This window comes from Lycium barbarum, chromosome 4 (assembly GCF_019175385.1).
Source record: "Lycium barbarum isolate Lr01 chromosome 4, ASM1917538v2, whole genome shotgun sequence".
In the NCBI taxonomy this organism is placed as follows: domain Eukaryota; kingdom Viridiplantae; phylum Streptophyta; class Magnoliopsida; order Solanales; family Solanaceae; genus Lycium; species Lycium barbarum.
The window spans coordinates 65,630,147-65,642,362 of NC_083340.1; the positions used below are offsets into that span (position 1 = coordinate 65,630,147).

Genomic DNA, 12,216 nt, shown 5'->3' on the forward strand with positions numbered 1-12,216 from the left:
TTTCACGCTTTATATACTCAGTACATATTCCGTACTGACCCCCTTTCTTCGGGGGGCTGCGTTTCATGCCCGCAGGTACAGATAGTCGGTTTGGTGACCCTTCAGCATAGGACCTTTACTCACATGTCTTGTAGAGCTCCGTTGTTCCAGAGCCTAGACTTTTGGTACAGATCTTATGATATATATGTATATGTTTATCCAGGGGTACGGCGGGGCCCTGTCCAGTCATATTTCACTGTTAGTACTCTTAGAGGTCTGTAGACATATGTGTGGGTTGTGTGTAAGTTCTGTTTAGCTGTGTCTATACGATGTGCTATGATATGATGTCCGTCTGTGGTGGAAGCCTTGTCGGCTTGCATATGACATGATATTGATGTGTAGTGGCAGCCTTGTCGGCGCTTGCGTATCATTTTATGATTTGGTCAGTTGTGACTCCTCAGGAGACAGTTAATCTGAATATACACATATGATGACGTTATGAACCGTTGGAGTTCTTTGCAAGTTTCCATATTGTTCATAGATTAAGTTTGATTATATTTAACAGGTTCGTATATGGGTGTCCAGTTCGGGCACTAGTCATGTCCCACGGGGTTGGGTCGTGACAATAATTCCCAGTCAGCGAACAGATCCATTGTTATGCCTTCCCTTGTAGAATAGAGGTGGAGGCTTCTGATGCAGTCATCACAGGTACCATTTCTATTAGTTATCGGGCAGCTTCGGTTTTATTTGTTCCGGGTTCTAACTTCTCTTATATATGTACCTACTTTCTTCTAGATTAGATATATCTACCATGATAGTTCCAAGTGCATTCGTGTTTTGATGATTCTCAAACTGTTTCTTAACCAGATAGAGACTTGATCTATAATCTGCTCTTTGTGCACCTTGCACTGTCGGTAGAGACAACTGTAAATCCGAGCCACTTGCTGCACACAAGTATAGCTGTGAGTTGGCCCATGCTTTAGGTTAAAATGAATGAGTGGTCTCTATCCATCCCAAATGCTCCCATTATATATAAAACCTGATGGCAACATATTGAGTAGAATTGAAAACCTAATCTAAATCGTGCAAAGCTGCCGACACAAGTTCTCGAGATCTCTAAAAAACAAAGTCACCTACAATTTGAAGAACCAGATCCAAACAAATGATTTCGTCTAGTTTCTTTATATTGTTGTGAGTCTTTGTTCGTTTGCGCTCAAATTGTAAACCTATTCTTCTGTGTTAAGAAGTTGTTAGTAGGTGTTTTGAAAAGTCTCAAAGTGTACATGCTGGAAGAATGTTTCCATAAGCTTTTTAGTACATTAGGCTAGAGTTACTCTAGGTGTATTAGTGGTCCTTGGCTAGAGTAAGTCAAGTGGAGTTGCTTGGAATCAAAATATTGCAAGTGTTGAGGGACTATGGGGTTTAGTTCATAGGTTACAAAAGTGTCATTGCAAGGGTAATGGGTTATGGGAGTTAACTTCTATCTTACAATCGGTTGTAATCTGAAGTTGCTCGTGTAGTGGAGTCGAAATCCTACTGGGGTAGGTCGTGATTTTTAATCCTTTGAGCAAGCAGCTTTTCACGGTAACATCCTGTGTCCTTTATATACTACATTGCATAAGGGAACTGGTATACAACTAGGCCACCCAGATTTAATGGAAAATATTATGGGTGGTGGAAGACAAGAAGGCACGACTTCATCATGGCTGAAGATTCAGAGCTTTGGGATATCATTTGTGATGGTCCCTATGTCCCAGTTCACACAAGTGAAGACTGTAAAAAGACCACTGTCAAAACAAGAAAAAAAGAAAATTAAGCTGGCAGGAAGAAAGTGGAGAAGATACCTTATGATCTCCACAACAAACATGTTCCCTCAACCAAAGAGCAACAATTTCCTCCTTGTAGGCAAACAAGTCGTCACCAAGAGTCCTACAAGATAAAGGTTGACCTTGTTCATAAGAATAGGAGTGTTGTCAAGAAGGGAACCAGATGGAAAGGATCAAGTCCTCAAAAGAAAGGTCATTTGAAGAAGAGAGGAAATGTGCTGCTCGTATGGGCTAAAATGAGTCTAATTCACCCCTTCTATAACTACAAAGGACCCAAGCTGGTTTGGGTTCCGAAATCCAATCACTAGCGTCGCTTAACAGGGTGGAAGAAAGAAGGAGTAGTCAGCATAAACTGATGAACTGTGATAGATCCTAAGTGCAACTATTGTTAAGAAGTCTCCCCTCAAAGTCCTTATAGTAGGATGTGTGTGGTGTGATGATAAAAGGAAGGATCTCTGATGAACAATGCTGCAAAAAGGCATCACTTAAAGTGGCTACAATAAGTGAAAAGGTACACTACTGAAAAGTGCTTTTGGCTATATCTAACTCACTTCTGTACCATTACAGGTATACATGCATCGAAGGATTAGGAGAATTCAAGCATAAGCAATTCTACACAGTTCACAGTGATGGCCTGATATTTCAAAATTCTGATCAGAGACCAGGTCTTTGTATCTCAGGTCAATAATTCTTTCAGAACTCATAAATGTATTTGAACAACAAAAATTGCCAGATATGTTATATGTCCTTTTCCTCCTCCAGGTAATTCAAAATAGTGTTGTGTCAAATTGTCACCACTCACTTAAACCAATTTGTTGTACTCTGTTACACCTATTCCAAAAACGTCACCTCAGCCTCTTTAAAGGACATTCCTCTCATCATGTCCCTTCGAACCACAAGACTTCATTTGTACATCCCTCTCGTACAATACTCAGTCCAAATTGCTCCACTACTCTGTCTTGTGAACAATTCTTGTCAAACATCACCAATCCTTTTCAAGCCTAAGAAATAAAATCTTTCTATAAGAAAAATATTTCAAAGAAAGAAATGGTGGGTGAAAATAAGCATTTTCTTGACCTTAAGTTGGAAGGTGATGGGAGTGAAAATTTGGGTCTTCAAAGTCAAGAAGAAAGGGGAGAAGAGGAACCCAGTGACCTATCATTTCTTAAGAAAAGAAAGATGTGTACAAGTGAGAGACTAGGTTCCTCCAAGAGGAGAAGGAGTAAATAGAGCCTACAAAATCAAAAGGTTGTCTTTGGGAGAGTTTTTGATGACAAGTTGCGGGAGGAGCCAGAAATGAAGGATTTGATGGAAATGGTGAAATTCCAGGAGTGGAGCCATCTCTTTACTCAACCACCACCATGTGTATATGAAGCAGAAGTGGTTGAATTCTATATGAATCTACTATGTGTAAGTGATAAAGCTCTGGCTCTAACAGTGAATCTGACAGAGTTTGTGCTCATTGAGTCGATACTTGGGAAAATCTTAGGAGTAAAGACAGTGGGACTGAGAGCTGTAGCAGGTAAGAGATCTCCAGAATTGAAGAAGGTCATTGTTGAAGCTGCAAGGTCAGCAACAAAAGCTAGTCTCTGTAAGAGTGAGCTTAAGTCTGAGCATCAACTAGCTTTCGAGTTTGTCAGCAAGGGGCTTTTGCAAAGGATGGAGGGACGATCTACTGTCACGGTAGAAGACCTAGGTCTAATAGAAGCTCTTATATCTTCTGAACCAATCAACTTGCCGGTCATCATGATCGAGAGAATGCGTAAGGCGACGTGATTTGTGCAAGAAGGACCTTGTCTCCCGTATTGATTTTTCTTAACGAAAGTGGTTGTGCACTTTAATGTACGAACTAGTAGAGCCTCCTTGGGAACTATGGACCATGTCTTCTCTCTGGACACCTTGAAGGAGTGTGAGTTTATGACAGAGGGACCAGGTGCTGACATTCTATCCACCCTCTCAATTCTAATTGAAGCCCGAGAAGTTGAAAATGCAGAGCTTGAATAGCTCAGGGAGGGAAATGCCCTTCTAAAATCCCCCGTTGAGAGGCAGAATTGAGAAACCACAGGAAAAGAGGGATCGTTTGAGAACTCAAGTGGACGCACTCAGAAATGAGATGATGAAGGATCGCCAAGCCCAGAGAAATTGACCTATACTTGTTCAGCCCTTTCAAGTCTCTACGCTATCCAGAAAAACCTTCCTAACCCCCATCTCATTTACATAAAATTGAAGTCAGCTTTCTTGAATTTTGGTAGATTTGCAGCTTAACTATCATTTATATATACCGAATTGATTACTATATGCACTTGTGTTGATCTATCTATTGGCATATTGTTCTGTTCTTGTGCATTATTTCTAGCTTGCTTTCCTCTATCTTACTCATGCTTATGTTGCCCCTATGGCTTTGAGTTAATATATCTGAACTTCTTGTTGGTTGTACTATAATCTTTTTTATGATGCCAAAAGGGGGAAGATATCATTGTGTGGTGAAAAAGTGAACTGAACTGAACATGCGATGATTAAGGGAGAAGACATGTTGAATAAATGATTATGATGCTGTAAATGATCGAAAGATGCACTGAGCAAAGGGGAAGAACTGAAAGATTGATATGTGATGATATTGTGCAATTTTTGTATTCCAGTTGAAAATGGTATTATGTTGCTAACATGTTGCAAGTGCCTTGAAAATGATGGTCTGCTTCGCAGGGGGAACAAGTGGAAAGCTGGTTCACAGGGGGAACATAGTCTATGAGTTTGTCATCATCAAAAAGAGGAAATTGATAGTTCCAAGTGCATTTGTGTTTTGATAATTGTCAAACTATTTCAGAACCAGATAGAGACTTAATCTGTAATCTGCTCTCTGTGCACCTTGCACTGTCGGCAGAGACAGTTGTAAAGCCGAGCCACTTGTGCCATTTGCTGCACACAAGTACAGCTATGAGTTAGCCCTGCTTTAGGTTAAAGTGAATGAGCAGTCTCTATCCATCCCTCATGCTCCTACTATATATACAACGTAATGGAAACATATTGAGTAGCCTTGAAAACCTAATCTAAATCGTGCAAAGTTGTCGACACAAGTTCTCAAGATCTCTCAAAAACAAAGTCACCTACAAGTTGAAGAACCTGATCTAAACACAAGATTTAGTCTAAGTTCTTTATATTTTTGTGAGTCTTTGTTCATTTGTGCTCATATTTTAAAACTACTCTTCTGTGTTAAGAAGCTGTTTGTAGGTGTTTTGAAAAGTCTCAAAGTGTACTTGCTGGAAGAATGTTTCCACAAGCTTTTGAGTAGTACACTAGGCTAGAGTTTGTCTAGGTGTATTAGTGGTTCTTAGCTAGAGTTAGTCAAGTGGAGTTGCTTGGAATCAGAGTATTGCAAGTGTTGAGGGACTACGGGGTTTAGTACCTAGGTTACAAAAGTGTCATTGTAAGGGTGAGGGATTATGGGAGTTAACTCCTAGCTTACAATCAATTGTAATATGAGTTACTCATGTAGTGGAGTTGAAATCCTACTGGGGTAGGTCGTGGTTTTTAATCCTTAGAGCAAGGAGTTTTTCACGGTAATATCCTATGTTCTTTACATACTGCACTTCATAAGGGAACTAGTACACAACCAGGTCCCTCCATACTGTGTTTGGTGGACGCATATCTTTTATCATACCTACTTTTCTACTTGATTAGATATGACTTGTGACATTCTAGAGGTGCCCATACGTGGGTCTACTCTGATTAAAGATTCTATGGTAGTAGATCGAGTATATCGGGCTTGTGTGGTTACTTTCATGGGCTATGATATGTGGGTAGACTTGGTGATCCTTATTATGGTAAAGTTTGATATCATCTTGGGAATGAATTGGTTATCTCCATACCATGCGATCTTAGACAGTCACACCAAGACAGTCATGTTAGCTATGCCCACTATTCCGCATTTTGAGTAGAAGGGTACTCCGAGCCCTACTCCTAAAAAGACCATATTGTATCTCCAGGCAAAGAAGTTAGTGGATAGAGGAAGAATCGTGATATGAGGCTTAATTTTTAATGTGTGCTTATGATAAGACACAAATGAGATTATGATTATTATTTATTGTTTATTATGATATCTTGCATGGTATACACACTCATTTCATATGTTGCGTCGATATGAATTATGACTTGGTACTGATGATGAAAAGTAAGACCAAGTAACATTTGAGGTGTTTGGCAGATTATGTAAAAGAGAGATGAGATTTCGTGATTCGAGGTTGTTACCAAAGCGGAATCTGATATACTTGCTACCACAGGTTTCTTGCCGGAATGAGGGAGTACATGAACTTTGCGTGCAATATCCTGTAAATTCGAGTTAGGTGTGAATGTGAAATAATTAGGGTGTAGATGTCTTCTTAACTATATGGATCCCTTCAGGGAAGGGTGCAGGTGTTAAATGATCTTTTCAGGGTCAAACGATGTAAGGAAGTTCATATTAGAAATCCTAAAATTCATCTAAATCTAAGAGAGTTCTCCGTTATGTCTAGTTTTTTTGAGCTAGGAATTTGGGGAAACTCAAAACACTAAAGTTGTAGTTCTCTGAAATACCTTTCCAACCATATAAAGTGGGTCTCAAACTAAGCTACATATAGCTAGTTATGATTGTTTTACTGAGTGAATATCGATTATCAGAAATGCATGTTGGGCGTGGGTCGCGGGCCTATGTTCAAGCATTGGAGCCACATCGCATGGCCAATGCAGATCCCATGATCAGGTATTGCACCCGTAACGTGGGCTCAATATGTAGCGGGTTATTTTTTCTGGTTCTTAATTTTGTTTAAGTCCTACCTCGTTGCGTTATTTCCCACTTTGTTCCAAATTATTCCCTCTGTTCCAAAAAGATTGTCCTCTTTTGACTTGGCACAAAGTTTAAGACATAAAGGAGGACTTTTGAAATGTATGGTCCAAAACAAGCCTTAGATATTTGTGTGGCTGTAAATCATCTCATAAAGTTAAATTGTTTCTAAATATAGAAAGCGGAATCTGTTTGGGACAGAGTGAGTAATATTTTTGAGGAAAAGAGCCTAGAAAGGTCTCTCTAACCCTAAGGTGAGTTCCCACTCAATATTGATCATTCCCACACCATATTCCTCCCCTCTTGATACTAAATCATTTCTCTAAAACCCTAAGCTCTTGAAATCTCAAGGAGAAGAACATAGAGGCGTGTGGATTTCGTCTAAGAGGTGAAGTTTCTGAATGTTCTAAGTATTAATAAAGTATGATTTTGATTAGAAAGTTCTACAAGGTTGGAATCTGTTAGTGATTCGTGAAAGGGTTCAAGAACCCGTTTATAGGCCTAGAAAAGCACCAGTTTTTGAATAAGGGTTGACATCCCAAGAATTCATTAAAGATCTAAACTTTGTCATTTAAAAACCATTGTAGTGTGACTTTTGAACTTGGGAGAATCCGGTGCTAGCTTATAACGGGATTAGAGGTATGTCTCTTTTTAATTTTTTTTTTAATCAAAGCCAATCAGCCTGATGCTGATGGAATTTATTAAAATGAATAATAGTATTTACAGAAAAAAGAGAAATATAATGGAATGAAATGAAGGAAAAACGAAAATCTATACTACTCTATCCTAGGAAATGAAAGAAAAGCCTGGTCCTTGTTTGAGCAGCCAAGTGTAACAATGAAAACTGCAAATAAGAACACTCCTTCTTTGGATTGATGCCATTATCAGTCACCTCAAGCTCTCACCAGGTGCTATGGTATCAAATCTCACTGAAGATCCTTCAAGAAGCAGTGTAGTATGAAGTTCCTCCTAGATACTGTCCTTATGCTGTCTTTATGCTGACCTTATGTTGTCCTTATAATCAAGTTTACACAATCAGTCATGTGGAATGTATGTAACTGGACTAGGTAACTAAACAAATCCTGTTAGTAGGATGAACATTCCTGTTAATACCACACACTAACAAGGATAACCTTAGTCATTCAACCAGGACTACAACAATCCTATGAAGTTGTTATCATGAGCCTTTTGTTTGTGTAACTCCAACTTGTGTCTTCACTTGTTTGCATGATCAGCTACATGTGATCAGTCTGGTTCTCTATTTCTGTATATCTTTGTTCTGAAATTAGGCAGCATCATTTTATCAGCATTGAGAATCTTCTTTGCACATGTTGGCAATTCAGCAAAAAAATGAAAGTTAATTGTACCTGCAAAGTCAAAAACCAGGTTAGCTAAAAAATCAGCAAGTGCATTGCCTTCCCTAAGGATATGAGCAAACTGCACTTGGACCTTATTCCTCCAAAGGTTGATCTTATTAACTTCCATACTAATCTTCCATGGGATCTCCCATCTCCCTTGAATAATGTTTATAATGGACAGAGAATCTGATTCAATCATTACGGGCACCAGATCATTTTTAATACAGTATTCAGTTCCATCCAATATAGCTACAGATTCTGCTGTGATGTTAGTTGTATCAGCTATTTTTCTTGCCCCAGCATATATCAGGTTTCCAACCTCATCTCTAATGCAGAATGCAGCTGAACGCAATCCTGGATTACCCCTAGAGGCCCCATCTGTATTGCACTTGAACCAGCCAGCATCAGGAAATTGCCATTGCACCATCTTATATGCTATTCTAGGCCTGTAATCCTCCAAGTATTTCACCAGTTGAGGCCATTCATGTGGAACTTGTCTCAACCAAGGATATAATTTCTTCACCAGTTGCTGCAGATTATAGTTGATCCCATGTATGACCTTTAGTTCATTCATCTTACCCCCATGCATGATAGTATTTCTCCTCTTCCATAGTTGCCAGCATATGAATGCAGGTGCAGCCTGCATGACTGCTTTGAGTTTTGTAGGAGCTTGCATATACCACTATCGTACTATTGTCTGATGAATCTGGATCCTTGGCACAACTATCCCCACAGCTGCATTGTAATGTTGCCAAATTTCTGCTGCAAACTCACCTGTAAGGAATAGATGTTGAATTGTCTCCTCCTGCTGACAATTTAAACAACATCTACATCTAGATACAATGCTTATGTTCATTCTCTTTAGTACATCATCCACTGGTAATTTGAACTTCCACAACCTCCAAAGGAAGAATGATATTTTGAATGGAACTCCTTTGTGCCACAACTTTGAAAAGTTATCTGCTGTTTGAGCCTTTCTCCTGAGCATATTCCAAGCACTCCCTACAGTGAAGTCTCCTGTAGTGCTAGCCATCCACCATGCTTTATCTTTCTCCTCTGAATGCTCCACTATGCTCAATTGTTGTAGGATATGATCACACACATTACTTGGCAGTTTGGCATGCAATTTCTGTGCATCCCAGCCATCTGCATTCATAAAGTGTGATACTTCCTCAATGCTAGTGTCAATCTGAAAATCTGGTGGTATTACCTATTTGAGTGGACCAAGTTTAGTCCAATTATCTTCCCATACATCACATGCTTCATTTTTAGGTTCCAACCATATCTGATAATCCACATGGTCTCTTGCCTCTAGCATTCTTTTCCACACTTGTGATCCACCTTTCCAATGCACTTCTGTAGGCTTCTTCTTCTTGCAATATTTATTCCACATAAAGGCTGACCATAATGTATTTGATGTTATAAATTTCCACCATAGTTTGGCAAAAAGGGCCTTAGACACATCATCTAGAGATCTGAATCCTAATCCTCCTTCTTCGGTTGGCAAATAAATCTTGTCCCAAGAGGACTAGTTCCTGCTTTTACCTTCTTCCTTAGTACTCCAGTAAAACCTTGCAAAGATTTTATGAAGCTCATTAATGGTGTATTTTGTGGGAACAACAGCTGACAGCATATATATTGGAATACTCTGAAGCACACTATTGATAAGAACTGCTTTTCCACCAAAGGAGAGCAGCTTGCCTTTCCAATTTTGCAACTTGTTTTTCACCTTCTTGATAAGATCATTGTAGTATCCCTTTTTCCTCCTTGAATGAAATATAGGACATCCCAAGTATGTTAATGGAAATTGATCCCTTTTAAAGCCAGTAATCTGCTCCACCTGCTGAGATAGTGCACCAGAAATCTTGTCATGCATATAAAAAACACTCTTGCCTTTATTGATCAGTTGACCAGAGATTGCCTCATACTCCTGCAGTATCTTCATGATTCACTTCAATGACTCTCCTTCTGCAGATGCAAATATTATAGTATCATCTGCATATTTTGACTCCATTTAGGCATGCCATAGCCCACATACTCAACATTGTCAAATTCTGCATTTAAAGCTCTTGATAACACCTCTGCTGATAAAATAAACAATGCAGGTGAAAGTGGATCACCTTGTTTAACACCCCTAGTTGAATGAAAAAATCCTTTGGCCTGACCATTGAAGAGGATGGAATACTAGTTATTTGCAATCAACCTCCAAATCATGTCAATCAATTAACTAGCAAATCCCATTCTGCTAAGTACCTTTATCAAATATGACCAAGATACTCTATCATAGGATTTTGCCATGTCTAATTTGATCACTACATTTGCTGATTTGCCCCTTTTTCTGATGTCTGTCACTATTTCTTGTGCCAACAGCACATTCTCAATAATGCTCCTCCCTTGAACAAAACCTGCTTGATTAATAGAAATCAACTGTGGTAACACAATCTCCAATCTATCATGAACAACTCTTGACATCACTTTGTTGATAAAGTTACTTAAACTTATAGGTCTTAAGTCTGAGTAACTTTTAATTAACTCCTACTTTGGTAGTAACACAAGATTTGTGTGAGTGACTGATTTTGGAAGAGTATGACCCTGAAAGAAAGTCACCACCATCTTGTATACATCCAAGCCAATTATGTCCCAACGTGTCTGGTAGAACACTCCAGGAAAACCATCAGGTCCACTAGCACTTGCTCCACTAAGGTTGAAAACAGCTTTTTTGACTTCATCAACACTAGGCATTTGACAAAGAAGATCATTTCTGTCTTGGTCAATCAAAATAGGAATGAGTGACAAAAAAATTTCATCTCCAATTAACTCTTCTTGTGCAAATTGTTGAGAGTAAAAGTGCACAGCCTCATCTGCCATTTGATCTTCATCATTAATCCATGAACCATCTGAGTTTTGAATTCTTTTGATCTGCAATTTCTTCCTTCTTCCCTTTACAAGATTATGGAAAAATCTAGTATTGTTGTCTCCATCTACAAACCAATCCAGACCTGATTTTTGTCTCCAGTACTCCTCTTCATAATGCAAATATCTTTTAGTCTCAGCCAGAGCTTTCTGCAAAATCACTCTATTTACTTGGCTTGGATTTTGTTCAAACAATTGTTCCTTTAACCTCACTATTTCCTCCCTTATGATCAACTGCTTGAATATATCACCAAACACTTCCCTACTCCATTTGGATAACACTCCTTTTAGCTTTTTCATCTTGCTTTTGAAGTTTATGAAATGATCATCATGCTCCCAAATGGACCAATTCTGCCTGACTGTATCTAGGAAAGTTGCATGTTCTATCAAGAATGATAGAAATTTAAAAGGTCTAACCAGATTTTGATGCTTGTCCCCATAGGTACTCATAAGTGGAGCATGATCTGAATCAGTTCTTGCAAGATGTTCCACTTCAATGTGTCCAAAGTTATCTAGAAGCAATGAATTCACCAACATCCTATCCAATCTCTCAAAAATACATGCTGCATCTGCTCTACCATTCCACCAAGTGAAGGGACTACCCTTAAAATTTACCTCTTCAAGCTCACATGAGTTTATGCAAAAAGCAAAGTCTTCTATATCCTGGGGTTGAATAGGATTACCCCCTATCTTTTCTTCATCATTCAACACCACAGTAAAATCTCCTCCTATTAACCAGGAACAAGATAAGGTATTGGAGAGATGATATATATCCTCCCATAACTCTATCCTATCAGAAGCACTACATTTAGCATATACTAAAGTAGTAATAAGATACTGATTCAAATCTTGTAAAAACAGCTTCAAAGTAATATGCTGAGGGGAATCCATCAGAACTTCTACTTCTATACTACCAGCCACAAAATACCAGATTTTACGATTACAGTTGGCATTGGCTAAGCACATGCCCAACCTTCTTCTATACTGGTTAATTGTCCTGACCTGTTGAAAAGGTTCCATGAGAGCAATCAAAAAGAATTTGTGATGTCTGTTTAACTTTTGAACCCTCTGAAAGGTTTTTTGTGTCTTCGCTGACCTAATGTTCCAAATGAATGACTTCAACATCATTTAACATTAGATTTAGTAGCATTCCTCTTTGGTACCACCCTGAGTGGAATTTGCTTATCAATAGCATTCTTCTTGCCTTTCTTCTAACCCTTATTGTTAGACTTGCTATTAGGAGATATATCTGCCTGCTTAAGAATGTTTTCCTTATTTTCCTTAATATTCTCCTCCTTGTCTTCTTTTTGTAGATCTCTGACAT

At 38.8% G+C, this 12,216-nt stretch overlaps 1 protein-coding gene across 1 annotated transcript; it reads right to left on the reverse strand.

Annotated features, from left to right (window-relative positions):
* Nucleotides 1-10,514: 10,514 nt before the first annotated feature.
* On the reverse strand, nucleotides 10,515-11,912 carry LOC132637527 (uncharacterized). The gene has a single exon (XM_060354604.1). It carries the CDS (start codon nucleotides 11,910-11,912, stop codon nucleotides 10,515-10,517), a length of 1,398 nt encoding a protein of 465 aa, XP_060210587.1.
* Between the last annotated feature and the right edge of the window lie 304 nt (nucleotides 11,913-12,216).